Below are 22,694 nucleotides of genomic sequence, written 5' to 3' on the forward strand. Positions count from 1 at the left end.
TTTTCATATTTGATTCTCAGATTCTTTTTTCACATTTGGAAATATTCTTACAAAAATCTTTCAAATATTATTTTGACCAATATAACTAGATTTCTGAGAATTATCGAAAACAAAAATTATATAGTAAAATTTTTATCAAATTTGTAATTTTAATTAAACAGACAGTCAAATTTACAGACAAATAAAAATATTTATAAAAATAATTTGAAAATGCAAATTATAATATACAAAATATTATAAATTAGATTTATATATATACATACATATATATTATTATTGCATACCAATAGCTTGCTTGTTTTTTTGTTTTTCTTTTTTTTTGCCTTGCTAAGCATACGTAAATTATATTTTAAAGAATTTGTACTTTTGCTCCTTTAAAGAATTTTTTAAAATGTTAATCAATTTTATTCTTACGTATTAAAAAATAAGTAAATACATATATGTACACATTTACATAATATTATTTAAAAAAAATAATGTTCATAACATATGTACGGTTGTGCATAACCTTCCAGCAGTCAATGTTCTCTTTAATCTTTCAAAATAGTCGATTTGAAAAAAAAAATTAAATAGCATCTTAGACATAATGTGTATCTAGTTATAATATGTGTGTATGTGTTAACATATTAACTTTGTATATATGTATGTACATATTTATGTATTAACGTATGTTACTTTTTTACCTGTACATACTTATTTTTCTTTATTTTTTTTTTTTAATTAATGTAATGTTAATATCTAAAAACACAAATATTTAATCCTTAAAAACTAAGAAATTAATTTTTTTTTTTGTTATTCAAGAAAAAAAAAATAACAGTTGAATAAACGGAAAAATCACAAAAAAAAAAAATACAAAAATTTCTATTTGTATCATGTGTGCCTATTCCTAACTGCCTATTTAAAATATTTCTTTTTATAAAAAATATTCAGTAGGAATCTTCATTACATGCATATATATATAAACTGTATATGTATATATGTATGTACTTACATCAAATGTAACCCAAACCAATATTTTGTGATATTCAATTTTTATAATTATAAAATAAATAAAAAAAAACAAAATATTTTATTTTCTCCTTTCTTTGTAAATATCTAATTTTGTATTAAAATCATAAAAACCGTAAAGTCTGTAAAACCGGATGCCTATACTGTTTTTAATGCACTATACACATATACATATATTTTTTATAGATTGTGAATTCATATATATTTCAAAGTAGCTAATTATGAACTAATTTGCAAAAGTTTTTATTTAAAAAAAGAATATCTAAATATTTTGAAAAATTTAATGCTCTTCTTATATCTTGTTATACACAACATAGTTGTCCGTAATGAAATGAGATATACATACATAATATGTGTATATGTAAGTATGTACAGTATTACTTGCATTTTTAAAAAACACATACGATAATAATATAATGTTAATAAAGCTGTTAATAATTTGTACAAATTTTTTAAGTGAATGAAACGTATCTTTAAAAAAAATGCATATTTTTAGGCGTTATTAATTTATTTCCTTCTTCCGACTTGGGAACTATAAGAGGCGCTTGAATAAATATCATAGCTGTCTATTAAGCTGTTTACTGAGACTGGATATATTTTCTTAAATGTATAAATATTTTATATTATAAAATAATAATCAAATTTTTCCGTTTGAAAAGCTGGAAAGGTTACATTAAATTCTATTATATAAACTAACGTTGACTTATATATGAACTGATACAAATTTTGACATTAAACTTAAAAATATATGTACCAAAATATTCAAAAAAATTAAACAAAAAAAAATTATATATGTAATGACCACATAATTATGTAAGGTTATATGAAAATCAATTGAATTAGTATTCCAATTATATACTCTTTAGTCCATTTAATATCCCTTAAACTTATTTATTAGCAATTAGATTATCTGATCCTCTTCAAGTATTACTTTTTTCTTTTTTTTTTTGTAGATTGGTAGATTCCAAGGGATTCCATTCGCACCCAATTGCAGTCTCCCCACGCTCCCGCTATCCCTGTTCCAAATATAAAACTGGGCCAGTAAAAAGCCAGCCGTCTCGATTCCCGCAGTTTATGGAGGTGAAACTTTACCGGCAATATCCAGTAAAAAAAATCGCAATAGCACGAACCCGGTTTCTATCCATCCGCAAAAATTTCGCGGTTAACTTTGCGGAGCGCGATAGAAGAAACTTCTTAAAAATATTAAATTATTGATTAAAAATATATGTTAAGAAATTTGCTTATTGTTCGGTCAATAGGTTTAATTTATAAGAAAATTAATTATATTTCATTTAATCAGAAATGATAAGACCAAACGCTATTATTGTTATTATGTAAAAATACCTCACATGTATACTTACCTGGGATAACCTTACCAAAATTTGTTTATCAAATTTTGAATACCAAAATTTTAGATATTAGATAACCATATTATGGAATATAACATACCTTTTTGCAAATTATATAGGTACATATACACACTCAAATATGAATATTACGAATATGAGTACTCAAATATGTATACAAAATAGGAAATAATAAAACTGAGAAAAATTTCTACTTGTTCTCCAAACAAAATTTTTCTAAAAAAAAAAAAAAAATATATGTTCGCAAAATTTCTTCGACTCTTAAAAATTATACCTAATCGGTAATATTCGGCAAAAGTTACAAATATATGCATTTTAATATTTTCACAAATCGGCTTTTTCGGTAATTTTCGGCTCGATTATATAAAAATCAGTGAGTATAACTTTTCCAAATTATTTTCATGGTATTTTCAAAAATTTTGTTTTCATTCTTTTTAATTCTTTTGCATGCACTTCACATGTTATCCTTATGCACATAACACACTTTTACATACATATGTTATGTTACACGTATTCATATACTCTAACATGAGTGTTATATAAGCACCAATATGCATTAAACTGGTAGTTTACATATAGTATAGAGTTGGAAATATTCTTTACTTTCATTTCACATTGGATATTTGAGTTTTTTATTGTATTTTATTGAAAAATTTCTGTTGCATCTTTTTTTTTTCTAAATTTTTATTCATACTCACTTTTTGTGTCGCACATACTGTATTTGGCAGTACACTTTACACATGTGTTATTTTTGCATATTTCGGAAAAAATTATGCAACAAAGTATACATATCCACACTCATCCACATAGCTATAGAATAAATTTCCTGTGTTTATTTTAATACTCACACATCCGTTAACTATGTGTGAATAGAATGATGTAAATGGCTTATCATATGATAAAATTAGGCAAAACAATTTAAAATTTGGAACCTGTTGAATGTTTTATGTACGTCAAAATAAAATATGTTGTGTAAACGAACATTTATACATACATTGGAATATGCAAGTAAATGATCGATTTCTTGCACAGCATATACATGTAGACTTAAATGAGTACTCACTTCAAATGTAAATACATATGTATGTATGAACCTACAAAAATAAATTTATTATTTAATATTACTTTAGAACATAGAAAGTTTGTAGATGTACATTTACAATGTTTAATAGGCATAGTACAAACACACGTACTATATGTACGTAAGTATGTATTTATATATTAAATTCTATTGGTTTTCTTCTTCTATGTGCGTATAATAGGTAGGTACTATTTTTTTTTTATTATTTATAAAAATTTAACAAAGACACGTCTTACAAAAGTCTGAACTTCTGGGAATTTTAGGAAAACTTTAATATTATAAGGATAGTATTGCAAATTTATTAACACTAGAACTACGAAGATTTACCATAAACCTATTTCTACCAACTGGTCATATTGCCTGGTTCGTAGTTCTAGTGTTAATAAGCAACTCAAACCCATATACTATTCTGTCCATGTCCTTCTATTAATTAACGTTCTATTAGTTATGAGAATATTATTAATGTTTTAAGTATGCGTAATTCAACCGCAATTGAATAAAAATGATAAAATAAATAAATAAAGCAGAATTTTCTATTTTAAATAGAAAATATCTAAATATTTTTCATCTACATGTCTTTTCAATTTCAATATGGAATTAAATGAAAAAAAAAAAATATTTAGAAAACTTTATTCAAAATTAAAAAATAATTAAATTGAAATTAAAATAAAAAGTACATAAAAATTTAAAAGTGTAACAAAATTTACCATTGAAAAAATAAAGTTTTAATATGATTTTGAAAAACTACGACCATGGTGATGACCAAACAATTTCATCGGATACAAAAAGTTTTCTAAATGATAAATACATCGATTATATGAAATTAAAGAAAAGTTTGAAAAAAATAAGACCAAAAAATCGAATATGCGAATTGGCACAACCAAAACATCATTCTTCTGAACCAGGCCCAATATTTGAAAAGAAATTTAAATTCAATAATCAAATTATAAATCTTGATGTTAGACCACGAACAAGATTAGAGCAATTAGCATTTCCAAGAGTACGGTAAATTTACCCTTTTCTTTGCATTTGTTTTTGATATTATATTGTCATGCATATATTATTTCACATCTTCACAAATTTATAGGAACCTCCTAAATACTCGTGATGCATTTCAATCTATTTATCATCCAGAAAGATATTCATATGTAAATCGATTAATAAGAAAAAGTTTATTTAGCCTATACAGTCATTTAGCAAATGTTCAAGCGCCTAAAGCTCCGTAAGTATACCAGCGCTTTTGTATATTGTGCAATTATCTAGGTAAGAACTTACATATTAAGCATTTTATAACTCATTACTAAAAATATACTAAACGCTAAACTGAAAAATAAAATTCTTAAATTATTTATCCACAATTAAGGGGAATTTTTTTTTGGTGCTATGTAAAATTTGAAAATTAATTATTATTGCCCTCTTATCCAATGTACATCGGAAATTATTGTTTAAGAGACTCGCTTCAATCATTTTTTATATACACAAAAAAAATTTCCAATACAATTTTTTCAAAAATAATAATCGCAGGTTTCGAAGTAGAGTGTGGTCGAAAAAAGATTGGAAAAAGCATACAAGAGCATTAAAGAAGCTATCAAAACCTAAACGAATATTTTTACCACAACGAATAGTAAGTAAATGTGTACATAAGTACATACATATATGATTAAATCACATCTTTTATCTCAATATTAAAAAACATAATATATATACATATGTGAATATATTATTCAGGAGACTCGTTTAATCCCACTTGAGGAACTTTTACCACGAATTAAAAAATTATGTAAGCCAAGAAAATTGTTTTTGCCTCCATCTATCTCATCACAGAAAAAAAAACCAGATTTAATAAGAATTTTTAACCTTGCAAAACCTAAGGAATTTGATGCTACTATTTTTATTAAACCTGAACCACCTATAATAGATCGAAATAAACCTTTTAAAGGTAATATGTAATATTCATATCGACAAAATGATAAATGCATGAATATCATAATATTAACTTAATTTTCATTCCTAAACAGCAAAAAAACGAACTTTAGAGTTAGCGGAACCAAAAGATAGATCAACAGCTGAATCAGATATGAAAGAAAATCCATTTCAAGTTGCACCAAATGCTTTGAAATTTAAGTTGAAAGATGGAGGACGATTAGTTTATTTAGCTAAGCCCAAAGAAAACGAGGAACCTTCTCTTAATCCTTATGCTTTCACTGTAAAGAAAAAAGCATTGAAAGCAAAAACAACAAAACGAACGAAAGAATTAGCTAAACCTAGAATAATTAAATCGTTATGAGATTGTTTTTACTTGAAAAAATGAATAATACTGATGAAATGAATATCAAGATCTAGTTTTGATATTGTTAGCGACAAAAGTAGTTTTCTTTTTAGATGAAATAGTATTCAAGTAGGTTTTAAAAATTCAGTATTAATTTTTACATTTTCATTATACAAATTTTTAATAAAACTTTTGGAGAATAAAAAAATCAAAAAATTTAATTTTAGAAATTTATTTTTAAATAACAAAATAAATAAACTTTAAAAATAACAACGTTTTTAAAGCATAAATATTGTCCAGTAAAGATTTTATTGGTATATACGCCAAAAGTATGGTGGTAAATACAATTTTAAAATTTTAAATTAATTAAAACGTACAATTGTTTTAAATTAAAATAACTTGAAAATAAACATTTAATTTTGATGAGATAATAATTTACGGAACCAGCCAATAACAATTTTTTTTTAGTTAAATCCCTAACTTTTTACTTTAGATGTCAGATCAAAATTATTCAATATTATGAATTACAGCATGCGTAAATTCTTGAGTAGTCGACTGTCCACCCAAATCTTTGGTTTTTATTTTTCCGTCTGATAAAACTTTAAATATGGCATTTTGAAGCCGCTCACTATGCTCGTTAAGATTAATATGACGTAAAAGTTTTGTACCACAAAGAAACATAGCAGTTGGATTTGCTACATTTTTACCAACAGCTTCAGCAAAAGTATGTCTTGCTCCCTAAAAGCAAAATAAAAAAAAAATTTAAAATGATTTTAAGTTTTAAAAAAATTTATTACTTACTGGTTCAAATACTACAGTATCTGCCGAATAAGAAGCTCCAGCAACGACACCAGCACCTCCTACTAAACCGCAAGCAATATTATCAACAATGCTACCATAAAGATTCGGAGTAACCATTACATCAAACTGTCATAAAAAATAAAAATATGAGAAATGTTTCTTGCGAAAGTTAGAAGAGAAAAATTTATTTCATTTACATACTTGATTTGGGTTTGAAACTATTTGCATAGTGGTGTTGTCAACAATCATTTTGTCAAATGCGATTCTTGGATATAATTTGGATATTTCTTCAACACTTCTTAAAAATAAACCATCACCTAATTTCATAATATTGGCTTTATGGATAGCTGTAACCTTCTTACGCTTATTTTTGGTGGCATAATCAAAAGCAAACTTAGCAATTCGAGAAGACTTTTTAGCGGTGACTATTTTCAAACATTCCACAATTCCAGGAACTGACTCATGTTCCAAAGCAGAATATTCACCTTCAGTTTGTTCACGAATAATAACACAATCGATATTCTATAAAACGAATATCAACATTAATCAACAAATAAAAAAGAATTTTGCATTAATCTACCTTGTGTCTTGTATGTACCCCAGGTAAACTGCGGACATGTACAACATTAGCGTATAGATCAAGAGCTGTCCTTAACTTCATATTTAGTGATTGCAATTCTCCATCTACACTATAGCCGGGCGTTGCAAGAATTCCCTTTTGAGTATAAAATTATAAGCACTGAAGGGAATAAAGCAATTTTACAATAACTTACTTTGATGCAAATTTTGTTCTTTTGGATAGATTTTACGACATCTTCCAGTTTAGCGCTCATCATAGTATTAACTTCAGATAAAAAGAATGGTTCAAAATCAACAGGTACATCAGCGCCCTTTAAAAATAAACAAAAAAATGTTTTGGAAAAAACTTAAGTTGAAATTGAGTTGACTATTTGATGCTACATGTAGTACAAGAATCAACATAACAGACTTAACTCTTAATTAGAATAATGAAAGTTAAATAGATAAACATTATATTACAATATCGACAGATTGAATTGTGCATTAAAATGTTGAAAATACTCATTCAAATATTATGTACATAGGTATATTTATATGTAGATATTTTAATAATTTTAGAATTTTATCCTAGTAAACCTATTCTTTAATATATTATACTTTAATAAATTATACATAAGTATATTGAAAAGGCAGGTGTCTAACTGTTCTTAATTAATATTTTTATCAAGTCATTGTTAAAATCAATTTGTTTTTGAAAAATCTATTGATTTGAATATTCAGAAACAAACTGTGGGTAGGTAAGTACATCAAATTAATCCAAAATTTATAGCTGATGATATTTAATATGTGATCGCTTATTTAGCAATTACCTTGAAAATTTCAGTAAGTGCTTGAGTTAGTTCGGGACCTACACCGTCACCTGGAATCAATGTACATGTTGCCCTTTTCGAATCGGGATGCAGATCTGGTTCCTGAAATTACATTGAATATTTCATATGCGTTATGTAATTTAATTTGACTAGGAACAAATTACCGCAGCAGTAGATTGAACCGCACTAGTTTGGTGCAGGGAACGTGAAGTTGCAGCAGCGCTCTTGAATCAGAAGGAAAAAATATTAACCTCACCTTCTTATGTAAACACCTAATATGAAAAAATAATATCTCACTTGAAAAAGCACCCTATTTAGTGTCCTTGCCAAAAGCGACATATCCACAATTTTATCCTTTTGATTTTTTTCTAAATATTCAAAATTATATTCACTATTTTTTTAAATTAACTTATATGAAAATTATTGGAACAGATTTGTGGATAAGTATTACAGGAGGCTGCCGATCACCTAAAAAGCACTTACTGTCCTTTGACATATCTAATCAAAGATTTTAGGTTTATTGGGTGCTTTGACAGTTTAAGGAACTAAAAATTTCAATCGTATTGAGTTTGATACTAGGAAGTGTGAACAAAGCAAAATGAAATCAATCAATGTAAAAACCCTAATTATCTTATCAAACTAGCCAACTTCTTAACTTGTTTTAAACTAGAATTAACTTTTTAAATTTTTTATACCCAAAATATTAGTAATAAAATTATTGGATTGCGCATAAGCAATATATGAAGTAACTTCATTAGACTAAAATTAAATAAAAAACTTAACAAAATTTTAATTTTGGACAATCAGCTGATATTTCATTCCGTTGCTTTGTGAAGCTGTATGGCTTTCACAACAATAAAAATATGAAATTAAAACTAGTAGTAAAATAAAGAAATATTTTTCGTCTAAATTGAAGAGCAATTGAATTCCTATTTTCAGATAATCCTGACTTATCATTGTCTAAATATTCACATATTTTTAAATGAACGCCAGATTAAAAAAAATATTCTCAGTCCGAAGAAGGAGGCAACTAGAAAAAATTTGGGTTCAACGTTCCATTTAGTACGTCTAAATGGATTCTTTTACCCGTCTAATAAATTAAGTTTGTCTTTGACAAGTTTTAATTCCATTAAATTCAAATTTAGAATGGTTTGGTAGCTCTAAAAATATTGTTAAATGTCAAATCAATGTAGCGTACTGAAATTTACGTAAAAATAAAAAATTTCTATCAATCAAAACGCAATGTTCCGAAATATTATTTCTGTGGGTAAGTATATTTCAAATATTTACAAGTAACCGATAAAAAATTAATGAATAATTTTAGCGCAAAAACTGCCAGTAAAAACAATATTCAGAACAAAGCAATGTGTCCCTTGTAAGAGTGTCATGCTACAAAATTCGTTTACAAATTTGTGGAGTCGAAATATGTCTATTTTACAAAGGGATTTGTTTACTATCAAACCCGTGTACACACCTAACTCCATCACCTTCACTCAGCAACTTTTGAAACCACAAATTGCTATATTGAGCAACTCATCTCGAAGCGTAACAAAATTTTCTTTAAAAAAAGGGAAACGAAAAACTGTTAAATGTGTTCTGAAAAGGTTTAAACGCTTACATTGGGGTATATGGATTCGTACAAGGAGTGGTCGCCATAAAAAAATGTTTAAAAAATCTCCTGCACTTAAAAGACGTTTAAAGCAACATGTTTTTGTCAATGCACAGCAAAGCTGGTTATTAGATAGCATGGTTACAAATTATTGGCGTAAACCAAAATATTATGTCGACGATCCTTACGAACAGTATCACAAAAGAGAAGAATATTTTGCAACGAGGAAAAAACCACTTGAATATAAAACTAAATAAGGCAACATCTTTTATTAGACAATAAACAAATTAATAAATTCAAATGCACGATTTTCTTGTAATATCAAAAAATTTTGAATGTATTATTCACTGCTCTTAGTTTTCTCGCATACTTTATTAGAAATTTTTCCTATCCCCTCAATTTCACTTTCAACTACATCTCCGACTTTTAAAAATTCTGGTGGTTTACGATGAGCACCAACTCCACCAGGTGTTCCAGTTAAGATTACATCACCAGGTTCAAGAGTTATCATTCTTCAAAAGAGAAAAAAAATAATTCTACAATTTATATATAATTTAAATTAAAAAAAATTACTGAGATAAATATGATATCATTTCATCAATTTTGAAAATCATATTTGAAGTTTTTTGGTGTTGCTTCTCAATTCCATTTACTTTGCAGCTAATAGTTAAGTTTTCTGGATCTTCAATAATACTTTTATGTGCAATTGAAGGACCAAGAGGCAAGAAGGTGTCCATTGATTTCCCCAAAAGAAATTGTCCACCGTTTTTTTGTTTTTGCCAGTCCCTGGCTGTTATATCCTGAGCGATGGTATAACCAAAAATATAATCCATTGCTTTAAGCTTAGGTACATCTTTTGCTTTTTTTCCAATTATTACTGCCAATTCAACTTCGTAATCTAATGACTTAACCAATAGTTTTTAAATATGTTTACACACAACATAAAAATTAATTTAAAACTTACATTAGTTACAGGTGGATATAAAATATTATCTCCTGGACCAATTAAGCAATTAGAAAACTTACTAAAAAAAATTGGTTCCTTTGGTTTTTCTTTATTTTGCTCAATACAATGGTCAACATAATTTAATCCGATCGCTATACTACATTTATGTAGGTATATGTAAAAAAATTAATACATAAACAAAAAACAATATCAGTTTTACATTTTTTTTGGATTTGTTACAGGTGGTAGCAGTTTTATGTCTTCGGTTATCATTTCTTCCTGCAGCCCTCCTAATTTCTTATTTAATTCACTAATTTTGAAATTTTGTTCTATAAATTTAACCATTTCATTCGAACATCCTAGGTTTGCAGTTGATAAATCCCACATACGTTCGCAATTAAAATCAGCAACGCCCAAATATTTTTTTGGATCATTTTTCCTTAAAAACTGTATGAACCGCATTCCTTTTCTTTCAATAAATTATAAAGAATAAATGGGATTCAAGCAAAGAAATTGTGCAGAACAGTAAAATTATACTCACTGTTTTTATTAGCGAAAAATGTTTTGTAAAAATAATCTTGAAGCAAATTAGAACTTGTTCAACGTCATGTGTTTGTATTTACATTAAATAATGTAAATCTTTTGAAAGAGATGAAAATAGTAAAAAGAGTTAAATACTTGCTGACATCACAGAAATGTAATATAATATAGTTTCTAGTAGTATCAATTATCAATATTTGAGTATTCTACTTTACTGATAACAAAAGCTTATAGATATTGTCGAAATGAAACCTGAAACTTCAAAAATATGAAACACTTTTAAAATTTAAAATCGGTGTTATCGTTTAGGAAAATCCAGTTCAGTGAAAACTAAAATTTCACTTCAACCTGCAGCATCATGATTTTTATCGAATATTGCAATAATCCAATATCCAAACTCAATAAGCTCTCATTTTCTCTGTTTTACTAATTAAAATATAGTACATGATTTGTGCAATAAGATTATAAAATATGTGTTAAGATTGTAAAATATTTTTCAATGTTTTAGTAATGAAAAAGAACCACACGGTTGTATAAAATAAAATACACTACGGATATACCTGATTTACTTCATTTAAAGAAAAAGAACAATAAGAGAGCTGGCAGGCATGCAAAAAACATTAATTTTTTGTTAAAATTTTCTTAAAAGACAAATTTGAATTACAGATGTGTTCGAAAGACTCAAATGTGTAGTATGGTTGTAATAAAGTAACAAGCAGCAAATTGAACCTTTTGCGTTTGCTGCGTCTAGTTTAACTCAAGGAGACAATATTTAATGTTATTTTCATTTTTAGGTAAATGTCAGTCAGATAGTTTTGATGTGATTTTAGGAAGTAAAGGAACGGTACGGTACGGTGGTCTATCTTTATTGGCATTACAAATTTTAGTAAAATTTTAGTAAAATATTTACCGGTTGGATTGTGATCTAGTGTTAAAAAAATTTTTAAAAGTATTTAAGAATCATGTTTCGAGTTGCCTTAAAACAACCTTGCAAGAATGCCATAAAGGTAAAAAGTTATTTTTGGTAGTGAAATAAAATAAGCATGTTATGTCATCCAAAATCTGAAAACTACATCTACTACACATTGTATATGAATATTAATATTTCTAGTCAATAAAAATTCAGCTACATAATTTAATTTACAAAATAAAGAAAAATTTATATTTGTAAAAATAAAGTGATTTTCACTTACCTCAGTTTTTCTTAATTTAATTAATGTTTTTTAAATAAAAACAAACTAATATACATACACACATATAGTGAAAATTTATACAAATAGAAGCATGAAGTGTACTTTTGTAGACCCTGCCTAGTAAAACTTGTTTAACATTTCCCAAATTAGTTAAAATACTATGCAAAGCATTTATTTTTATTAAAAACGTTTATTGTTGACACTTTTACAGAATACTGTGCGCACACCTTCAACAAGACAGTATCACAATCATAATAACAGACCATTAGAAGCTGGTCTTGGGAAGGTTATAGTTATTCTGTCCCCAGTAGCAATTGTTGGTGGAATTGCAGCTTACGCAAAGTAAATATATTGTTGTTTTTGATTGAAGCATAATCATTTTAATAAAAAAAATTTTAGATACGATAAAGAATTTAGAAAATCTGTGGAAGCAAATATTCCAGGTGCAGAATCGATATTAAAGATTTTGTTACAAGAGGAAAAGCCTTTCCAATCCGTTACACAAAAAATCGAGTCGATTAAATCAAGCACGGCAAATTTATTTGGGGGTGGAGAAACAAAAAGTAAATTAATATCTTTAATTTGAATGAGTTATTAAGTTTTTTCTTTTAATTAGAAGAAGTTTCAGAAGTCAAGTCTAGTCCTTCTGCTACGAAACCCGTAAGTTTATTTTATATCCTCTGTTATTTATTTTAATTAAGTGCTATATATTAAAATTAAAATAATTATTATTTAAGAAAGCACCAGAAAAAACTGACAAAGTTTCATCTAAAGAGGAACCAAAAAAATCTTTCACACCAGTACAAACTAAAAAAGTCAGCGAACAAATTCCATCAGATATAGTTGAAATAGAGAAAAAAGTTGAATTGGCAGCATCTTTAGCTGTTAAGGAATATAATAAAGCAATTAATATTTTGAAAACGTATATTGATAAATATATAATAATTTAGTTAATTATCAGTGTTTTTTAATAGCTATAATGAGGAAGTTCAGAAAGTTGTAGATGATGCAATAGAAAAAGTTGACTTGACCAGCTGGACAGCACTTAGAAACAAGACAGGTGCTCGAGATACTGCCGTTGAATCTGCCGAAAACGCGGCCAGAGATGCTTTACGTCAAATTGGTAATTTTTTAATTAATGAAGTACGCAATTCACAATCTTAAGAAAATGATTTTACATAGAATTATATCAGGCCGCTTTAATTAAACATGCATCAGCTATGAATCATGAAAAGCTGGATACTGTTCGAAACAAAATTAAGCAATATACAGATCATATTAATAACGTTAAAGATGAACTCTTTAGGACTAAAGATGCAGCCTCCCTATCAGAAAAATATTGGAAAAAGGTTATCAAATACATTTTACAAATTTTTTTAATAGCTTTACCATTTCAACCTTTCAGATTGAAAGTGCTAGAAATTATTATATAGACGAAATTGCTGCAATTTTTCCTGGTTTAAATTTAGCAGAGAAAAAACTTAATTTATCAAAAGATGACATAGATATATTCCTTATGCATGCTTATTCTCATGTTTTAGCGTATCAAAAAGAATTACAGCGTTTACAACTTGATGGTGAACTTCGTTTGAAGCGTGCTGTTGAAGCGCTTAGGGGAGACGATCAGAATGAAGCTGTGAAATCACAAATCGACTACCACCTTGAGAAAGAAAGACATAATTTTGCAATTGAAAATCAAAAGAAAATTTTCAAAATTCGTAGTGAAGCAGAAAAAGAATTACGAAAGCAATTGAAACAACAAGCAGAAGCTCATGTAGATCATATTAAAGATGCAGTGGCAGTTAAGGAGGCTGAACTGAAAAATAGTTTTTCACGCGAATTAGATGAAAAGCTATCCGCTGAGAAGGGAGCATATAAGTTACAGTTAGCTTCAATGTTAGGAAAACTTAAGGGGATGGATGCTGCATTGAAAGGTAATGTTGAAATATGTTACGTGTGTTTTATATCATGAAAAAAATTTATTTTATGCTCTCAGAAATTGATGAGGATTTAAAAGGTATAAGCTGCAATTAATGAAAATTGTAGTTTTAGTTAAATAAGTAATGTACAAAAAACCCGTAATAAATATTTAATACTAATATTTTTCATTGTAGAGCTAAATTTAAATATTTTTAAAATTAAGGAAAATAAATAAATAAAACAACTTTTAATAATTTCAGCTAGGGCAGAGTCAGAAAGGTGCGCACATCAAGCACAGTCTCTATGGGCGGCGTGTCAAGCCCTGTGGGGTTCAGTTAGAGCAGGAGAACCAGGTATCCATTGGCGTCAAAAATTGCGTCCATTGAAAAGCGAAATCAAAGCCGTTGAAAAAGCAGCAGGTAAACAAACAGGAATTAAACAGTTATAGGGAAATATATAAATGACTTTTATTTTAGCTGAAGGTGATGAATTAGTCGCGGTTGTTTTAAATAATTTACCAAAAGAAGCTTTAGAGCGTGGGGTTTATCCCGAAGATGCATTAAGAGAAAGATTTTTCAATGTTGAAAAAATAGCTCGCAAAGTAGCTTTAGTTCCAGAAAATGGTGGAAGTTTGTTTATGTATATGTTATCATATATTCAATCAGTTTTAATAATGCGGCCATCAGAATCGATCACAAAAGAGGAATTAAAAAATGAAAAATTTGATTTTCATAAGTTGGATACATATGAAATTCTTGATAGGGCTAGATATTTTATAGATCGTGGAGATCTAACTCAAACTTTAAAATATATGAACTTGTTACAAGGTGCTCCTAGAAAGCTTTCTTCAGATTGGATGAAAGAAGCGCGACTATTATTAGAAACACAACAAGCTGCTAATGTCTTAATGGCCCATGCGGCGGCCAGTGGTCTTTTATATTTATAATTTATTTCGTTATATGTAAATGCCGTATCTTATCAGTTCCAATCTAATATTATCCTAATTTATCTGATAAGTAACAGCAAAGTTAGATGAAATTGTGAATAATAAATTATAAGTGAAACATTGGTTTCAATTGTTTTAATTTGTTACGTATTAAGAGTTTTTTTTTGTTTTACCAGTTATATTTTATTTTTCTAATAGTTCTTTCTAAACCTATATAAGGAATAAAGTAAAGGAAAATATTGTTAAACATTTATAATTAAATAAATTATTTTACGATTTCCAGTACAAAGCCAATTTCTTTTGCTATTTCTTTCTAATTAAACTCAATTCGAAATTTTCTGTTGTTACTAAATATGATTCAACAGTTATTTGAAATTGCCGTGATTCTTCTCGATATTTTATAGTCTAAATAATTTTTCAGAATTTTTTGTGTATTGTTTTTGAAAAGAATTTATTAAAACTTAACAATAAATTAAAATTAATTGAGTATAGTAATGGTAAAGGTGATTTGCTGGATTTTCGTTTATGATAAATACATATTAATTTAATGCTAAAAAACTAAATAGTTTGCTAAATGGGTTTTAAATTACCATTACCTACTATTATTTGTTTTTTGTAATTTTTTTTCTATTCTGACTTTCCAAAAACTAAATCACTTAATTCATATTTCCATCTCATGTAAGCAACACACATGCGATCCCAAACATTTTCAAAAGAATCCATAGCCGGCCTGACGTCGAGAAGGGCAAACTTGTAATGGTGGTCTACTTCACCACCATCATAATAATCAATAACATAACGGACTTCTTTTCCACATCGATCAACAATCCAATCATGGCGATCAAAAGGTAATTCGTAACTAAATATTTAATGTGAAAATTTATTGAAGATTATAAATTTCGCTTAAACATCTTACCCAAGCCAGCTGCGTATTCTTGCCCGAGGACTAAAATCAGTTGCTTTTCCACCAAAACTTTTTAATTTAGGATTTCCACATTCATGAGCATGTAATGCTTCCCATTTAAGTACTTCCCTCCACGCTTGCTCATTATTTGCATTATGTATTTTTATAATGTCTGCCATATCTTTTTGTGTAACATCTTCGTCTTTCCAACGCCAACCTTTTCTTAACATTGCATTCCAAAACATTTGCTGACTAGGATATTGCCAATATTGCACAGAACCATCTTCGGTAACTTTCGGGATACTTGACGTTTGTCTATCAGTAGGTAAGCGAAAAGGTTGCCCAGGGGAAGGGTTTTGATTACCTGGCGGCATCATATTAAGCGGATTAACTTCTTTGTCATCATGTCTTATTGGGCATTCGGACACAAATTTTTCTGGTTTTTTTTGATGCATTGGACATTCCGGCGGTGGTTCTTTACTTAAATCAAACTTTGAGTGGGGATGTCCCTTTGGTAATGGAGGATGACCTTTTGGTAGAACTGGTTCTTCTTTGTAAATTGGTTGCACTATCTCAGATGCAATACTTTCTGCAGCTGAAACTGTATTGCCCATAATGAAATCGTATCTAAAAAAATATTATTTCAAGGTAGGTCTTTAAGGTTAAATTTGTATAAGTTAAAATTATTTTTATATTACGTAATTAAAAATTATATTTTTTTATAAATAACTATTAACATTAAAAAAGAATTAATAGAAAAAAATTACTGATTTTTTCTTTGAAATCACTTGTTTTTTTCAAAATTAAATAAAATATTACATTTTCAACCCACCACCTGCAACTCAATAATTTTTCATCTAAACAAAAGTTTGAGTGACAAATGACAATTAATTTATTGTTTGATTTTTCAATCAGGGATGTGATGAGCCTTTCTTTAAATTGTAAATTTCGGAGTCTTCAAAATAAATGGTAATATTGATAAATATCAAATAATTTTTATATTATTCAGTTACACATTTTCTACAACTATTTTTCGATAATAAAGATGAGTCGTCTGCCATGGGTACAGTTCTAAATAAGAATTGTACCGCATAAAAACTAAATATTTCTTTCCTGTAATTTTTGTTTGTTTTGACATTTCATACAAATAGGCGTTTTTTTAGCAGTATTACTTTCTTAACTGACAGATATTTTCAAAAATACTTTATTTACATTTAATTACTTAATTAAGAAAGTGAATTAAAAAACAAAAAAAAAAAACAATTTCATTAATTTCACAGTTTAGCAAAAGAGGTAAGAGTTAAATACGAATTGTGACATTGCTGAAATCACTTTTAAAGAGGTCTCCAAAAAAAATTTAACAATAACACAAAATATAAGTGAAAATTCATAATTAATTAGCACATTCTCCTTAATTTTCATAACCTTCTCGAATTTTTTCATATTCTGCGCAGGTAATTAGATGATCTAGCCACTAAATTTTATATTTTAATTATGCAAGCTTTAAATATAATATTTACAAATAAGTAAACGGTACATTTGCATTGTTGAAAGTATAAACAAGAAAAAAAATACAAAATGCATTGCGATATTAATGAAATAGGGAAACACCAACATTCAGATAAGTATTGCATACAATAGTGTTAACATATACGAATTATATAATCATTATCGATAAATGATATAAGTTAAAGCAATTATTAAATTTATGGCTACTAAACAAAAATCCAAAAATTCAAATAATTCAAGTATACGCATTTTTTATAAAATAATATATGAAATCATTATACAATAAAAAAAAATCTAGCTTTTCAACACGTTTTATACACGCATTCGAATCAAATCAAGTATCACATTTTTCATTTTATAAAAAAAACGAAAATTTCCATAATTAAAAATTAAAACAACTAATAAAATGCGTTTATGGGCACGTGTTTAAGATAAAAAATTTAATATATATTATTTTTATATATGTGTAAACATATGTATACATTTATTGCATGATTGTATTTCATAGTGTGATACAATTTCTTAGAATAATCAATTTCTGTAACCGTACAAGCTGCTATGTCATACTTGACAAGCTTAAAATTTCATTTGTATGGCCACAAAACAATTTTGCTGAAATTTAACATAACAAGCTGAACGTTATATAACGCACATTCGCCTGTCTAGAATATCTCAGAATTGGCCAAAACAACTATTGATTTTTGGAATATATTCTAAAAATGTTATTGTATATTATGTACATATGTAGAGATAATAATAATTTTTCATATTTTTTATATTCATATACATATGTATGTATGTATCAATAAACTTATTAAAAATTTAAATATTTTTTAATAATTTTTAAAATAAATAGTAATAGAATAAGAAATGAATAAACAATGTTTAAGCATGCGAACCAAAAATTTTGCATAAACAAATGCACATGTGGAATAAAAATATATGTATATAAGTAGATATTAAAGTGAGTATATTATTTAAATTTTGTACTACATATGTAGGTATTTGGACATAAATTTTTAAAATATTCTAGACGTACATGTAATTCCCAAAATGGTTTACCATATTTCTTATATTTTTTTATTGTCCATTTAAAATAGTTTATCTATTTACATAATTGGACATATACATACATACTCATACATATTATAATTTATATATTATAGTTTACTATTTAGTTTAAGCTCCTTCATATTATGCAGGTACTTTTCCAAAATACACGTGTCTTATACTAAAATGAATTATTGCATGCAAATGTACATTATATTACACACATTTATACATATTATATTACACAAATTGCTTTTACTATAAATTTGTGTCTATATGTTTGTAATATTTCATAACTACAAATACACGTAATAATGAGTTCGTAATAATATTTATTATGGGCATAAAGATGTGTATACACAACATGCTTTATTTAAATTTGTAAATGATTTTTGCATATAAATACTATAGTGTGCACTGCAGGCATACTGTTGATATAAATTAGCGTAATATATCGTACATAGGCGGTGTGCAAATGCACATGTTCGTATACATTTTTATTACAGGTCTCATGTATACAGAAAATGTGGTAAAATTTTTTACATAAATCTGTAATAAGTTATTGAATAAGTTCGGAGCAAATCAAAAATAATTGTCTTCACAAAAAATACTTATGTATGCATATATGTACATATGTAAATAGTTATATTGCAATGGTATTATGTGAATGTTGAAAAATTTGTTTTTTCTTCTTTTTACAATTTAAAAAGATTTTAGATTAAACCAGAACCATTTATTATTTAATAAACATTTCATTTACATGTTTTAAGGGTCAGAAATTAAAATTTAGAAAAACAATGGAATAATAAAAGAAAAACTTCATACTTGTATACTTGTTCGTTTTGTATTAAAACCTCAAAAGCATGTTGAAACGGCAGAATCTGAAAATTCATAAGAGACTTCTGCCGTTTCAACAGAATAAATTCAACATTGTAAATTATTTTATCGATTGTTTTTTTTAGAAAAATAAAAACAAAATTAAAGTATTGAAAAAAATTAATTGTATTTTTTAAATTTGAAATTTAAATTTTAAGGAACAATAAATATATATGTATACCAGTATACATGTATATCTTTCATATATTTTATTTTAAATGTCAACACGAGAAGTTAACCGTTAAATAAAAAAATACACTCCTATACGAGTCACTCACAAAAACACGTTTGTGCACATTACTCCTTACATATAGGAGTACACACACATGCACATTCATATAAACAAATATTAGAGCATAAAATATACATATGTCTAATATTTGATTGAAATTAAATTTTGATATTCTACAGCAAGGTTGACAAGCAGCATCATTCGAATCACACGCTTTTCTTTACACCTGAGTTCTCTTTTCATCGTTCCGTTTTAAATGCTTTTTAAATTACTGAAATGAAAGCGGAAGTACAACGCTATAACAAATTTCATTTCCTTCCAAGTTACGAATGATATGACTCAAATGGAGTCTTGGAGCAAACAATTTGCACATTCATTACTAGGGATATAATTTGTAAGCTGGATTTTTGGATAAGCTAATGTTTTAATATGTTATGTTTGAAATTTAAAAAAAAATGGCGCGGAATATGAAAAGCTTGAAAATGGAATAGAAAGAATAAAAATGTTGTTAATTTGATTTTAAATGAACCAAACACCTTTTAATAATAAAATCTATATAATGAAAGTAATTTAATGGCAAATATTCATTTATAATTTTTCTGCGCCACAATTTCATTTTAAAAATAGAAATAATATCACAATAATAATATGTGGGTAAACACAAATTTTGTACAGAGTGTATACGATAGTGAAAAAATTAATATAAGATACCGCGTTACAGAATTTATTTTAAAAGTTTTTGCAGTAATCAGAAAGAGGAACAATTATCTATTTCATCTTTTATTTTATAATATCATGCATTGTTAAATTTTATTTAAAAAATTTGGTTTATCTAATACATATACCTTCAACATAATACATCTGACATTAAAAGTGTTACCTTATGTGTGGATTAATTTTCTATTATTATGCATAATTCAGCAACTGGCTCTTATGAGCTAAATTATTTTGTAACTATGAGTATCCTCATACAGAGTTGCTAGATTGAAAATGCAGTAATTCTGTATGGATATACATATGTGAGAAATGTTAACACGAAAACTTTAGGACATTCCAACTATACTTATACCTCACATTACATACATATGTGGGTACATATCTTCAAATATAAAAATGAAAGTAATTGAACTAATATGGAATATATATGTACATAGTATTTAAAACATTTAAATATATAAAAACGCAAATGAATACAATGAGCTGTTATGATAGTTTCTAAAGTTTATACAAATATAAAATGCAAATATTCTTACATTTTCCTCAAAACGTTTTGTGAGGACCTGCATTGCCCATGACATCATGATAAAAATGATGTACTAGAACTTAACAATTATACATACATACATAATATGTACATATATGTACATTAAAAGTTATTTAATTTTGCAATTATCTTTCGAAAAGCATATAAACAAAATTTTTATTTGCATTTATGCTAATAATTATACCATCGATACCAACATTAACACAGGATGCAGATTGTATGAGTACCTACTTCAAATGGGTATCAATCTCTATTTACATTTTATTTTTTCATATACATAGGCATACATAATAATAATGTATGTATGTATACTAAATGAATTGTGTGATTTATTATTTTTTCTTGCCAACACCTAAGCTAATTTCCTATAATATTACGTATATTTAGCTATACATACATATGTCAGTTCGAGTCACAGTTTACATATGTATAAATAACAAAACAGTAAAATAAAATTAAATTTAAAAAAAAAAACATTAAATCGCCAAATTGTTAATTCATTACTTCACACAATTTTCATTCCTATTTCATGACACTTAAAAAGCTTAGTTACCTCAACAAACACTTTTTTTTATTATTTTGTTACCATTTATACCAGAAAAACAATGTTGCAGAAAAATTGATGCACACTCATTCACTCATATACATACTCATTCACACACTATATGTATATAATAGCACATTTTGTTATATAAAAATAAAAATATAAAGAAAACTATGAATAAAACGAAAACAAAAAAAAAACAATTTGAAACTAACAGTCACACATATAACAAAATAAAAAAATAAAGTTTTTTCTTTCATTCCATCGCAAGCATTTTTTAACACGTGACTTCAATGAAAAAGAACATAAAATGAACTCAAAAATGAATATGAACACGCTGGAGTCGCGTGAGACATGACGTCAACACTATAAAAAAAAATGGGAAAATATTTTATTTGTGTGCGGTGAAAAAAAAATATGTGGATGTGTGCATTTGTATGTGAATTTTCCCATAATATTTTTTTTCAGATACAAGTTTTTTTCTTTTTTTTATTGGGTTATAAAAATGAAGAGAAAATTTCAGTTTCGTTTAAGCATGACAAAGTCAACATATCTACTATGTAAGTATGTATATGTAGGTAGGAACTCATATACCAATATTTCGCCTTCCCGAGAAGAAAAAACAATTGATATAATAAAAAGCACAAATTCAGAATGGGGAAAAAATTCACAGTTACCGACATTAACCCAGCCCAGCCCCCTCTACTTTTATAAATTTATGTTTTTGTTTTTTTTTTATTAAATTTTTCTTTTTCTTATACTGCTTTTGTTTGTTTCGCACTAAATGAAAAGCTATAGCAGTAGTCACGTTCACGTGTTTTCACATTTTATTTCGACGATATCTTGTTTTTGCTTATTATTATTTATTTTTCTTTTTTTTTTGTAATATTGCTTTGTTTGCATTTTATTTAGCTTTTGGCTTCATATTTTGCTTACCTCAATAAAAATAAATTTTTCTTTTTTTTTTAGATTCATTTATTATACAAACATACAAATTTTCATACATGTTAAATGTATTATAATTTATATGGGATTAAATTGTGTGTGCGATAAATACACAAATACATAAAATGTATGTACTCATTATATTAAAATAAAATTGTATGAATATAAAAAAAATTTGATTTAAAACATAATAATAATATTATTATTAAACAAATAACAGTAAAAATATTATTACTCTCCAAAAAGTTTTAGATTATAAAAATAAAAATTCGCCTACACAAAATCATTTAGATTGTGTATGA

The 22,694-nt window shown here is 26.8% G+C and overlaps 6 protein-coding genes across 11 annotated transcripts; 3 read left to right on the forward strand and 3 right to left on the reverse strand.

Moving 5' to 3' along the window:
* The first annotated feature begins 4,186 nt into the window (after positions 1-4,186).
* On the forward strand, positions 4,187-5,743 carry LOC129608818 (uncharacterized). Its single transcript, XM_055520555.1, has 4 exons — positions 4,187-4,461; positions 4,981-5,080; positions 5,185-5,395; positions 5,475-5,743. Exons 1-4 carry the CDS (start codon positions 4,187-4,189, stop codon positions 5,741-5,743), a joined length of 855 nt encoding a protein of 284 aa, XP_055376530.1.
* Positions 5,744-5,941: 198 nt separating this feature from the next.
* On the reverse strand, positions 5,942-8,395 carry LOC129608808 (isocitrate dehydrogenase [NAD] subunit beta, mitochondrial). The gene is made up of 8 exons (XM_055520540.1): positions 8,212-8,395; positions 8,079-8,138; positions 7,915-8,016; positions 7,300-7,416; positions 7,107-7,241; positions 6,728-7,048; positions 6,527-6,652; positions 5,942-6,463 (listed from the first exon to the last, which is right to left on the reverse strand). Exons 1-8 carry the CDS (start codon positions 8,251-8,253, stop codon positions 6,233-6,235), a joined length of 1,134 nt encoding a protein of 377 aa, XP_055376515.1. The 5' UTR covers positions 8,254-8,395; the 3' UTR covers positions 5,942-6,232.
* A 672-nt stretch (positions 8,396-9,067) lies between these two features.
* Positions 9,068-9,824, forward strand: LOC129608804 (39S ribosomal protein L35, mitochondrial). The gene is made up of 2 exons (XM_055520536.1): positions 9,068-9,181; positions 9,239-9,824. The coding sequence occupies exons 1-2, from the start codon at positions 9,157-9,159 to the stop codon at positions 9,778-9,780; spliced, it is 567 nt and encodes a 188-aa protein (XP_055376511.1). The 5' UTR covers positions 9,068-9,156; the 3' UTR covers positions 9,781-9,824.
* LOC129608803 (fumarylacetoacetate hydrolase domain-containing protein 2) lies at positions 9,766-11,176 on the reverse strand. Its single transcript, XM_055520535.1, has 5 exons — positions 11,011-11,176; positions 10,690-10,933; positions 10,488-10,626; positions 10,097-10,428; positions 9,766-10,035 (listed from the first exon to the last, which is right to left on the reverse strand). Exons 2-5 carry the CDS (start codon positions 10,929-10,931, stop codon positions 9,864-9,866), a joined length of 885 nt encoding a protein of 294 aa, XP_055376510.1. The 5' UTR covers positions 10,932-10,933; positions 11,011-11,176; the 3' UTR covers positions 9,766-9,863.
* A 659-nt stretch (positions 11,177-11,835) lies between these two features.
* On the forward strand, positions 11,836-15,192 carry LOC129608785 (MICOS complex subunit Mic60). Of its 3 annotated transcripts, none has more exons than XM_055520499.1 (11): positions 11,836-12,016; positions 12,414-12,544; positions 12,602-12,765; positions 12,819-12,862; positions 12,940-13,124; positions 13,177-13,325; positions 13,385-13,551; positions 13,608-14,136; positions 14,199-14,219; positions 14,383-14,541; positions 14,599-15,192. In XM_055520499.1, the coding sequence occupies exons 1-11, from the start codon at positions 11,972-11,974 to the stop codon at positions 15,066-15,068; spliced, it is 2,064 nt and encodes a 687-aa protein (XP_055376474.1). In that variant the 5' UTR covers positions 11,836-11,971; the 3' UTR covers positions 15,069-15,192. The 3 variants fall into 3 exon arrangements, with proteins under 3 accessions (XP_055376474.1, XP_055376475.1, XP_055376476.1); XM_055520500.1 differs by having other exon boundaries at positions 12,822-12,862; XM_055520501.1 differs by lacking the exon at positions 14,199-14,219.
* A 310-nt stretch (positions 15,193-15,502) lies between these two features.
* On the reverse strand, positions 15,503-16,862 carry LOC129608786 (holocytochrome c-type synthase). Of its 4 annotated transcripts, none has more exons than XM_055520504.1 (3): positions 16,792-16,862; positions 15,985-16,599; positions 15,503-15,927 (listed from the first exon to the last, which is right to left on the reverse strand). In XM_055520504.1, the coding sequence occupies exons 2-3, from the start codon at positions 16,584-16,586 to the stop codon at positions 15,696-15,698; spliced, it is 834 nt and encodes a 277-aa protein (XP_055376479.1). In that variant the 5' UTR covers positions 16,587-16,599; positions 16,792-16,862; the 3' UTR covers positions 15,503-15,695. The 4 variants fall into 4 exon arrangements, with proteins under 4 accessions (XP_055376479.1, XP_055376481.1, XP_055376478.1 ...); XM_055520506.1 differs by having other exon boundaries at positions 16,805-16,852; XM_055520503.1 differs by having other exon boundaries at positions 16,671-16,828.
* Between the last annotated feature and the right edge of the window lie 5,832 nt (positions 16,863-22,694).

This window comes from Condylostylus longicornis, unplaced genomic scaffold (genome assembly GCF_029603195.1).
Source record: "Condylostylus longicornis isolate FDR11 unplaced genomic scaffold, ASM2960319v2 ptg000036l, whole genome shotgun sequence".
Lineage (NCBI taxonomy): Eukaryota > Metazoa > Arthropoda > Insecta > Diptera > Dolichopodidae > Condylostylus > Condylostylus longicornis.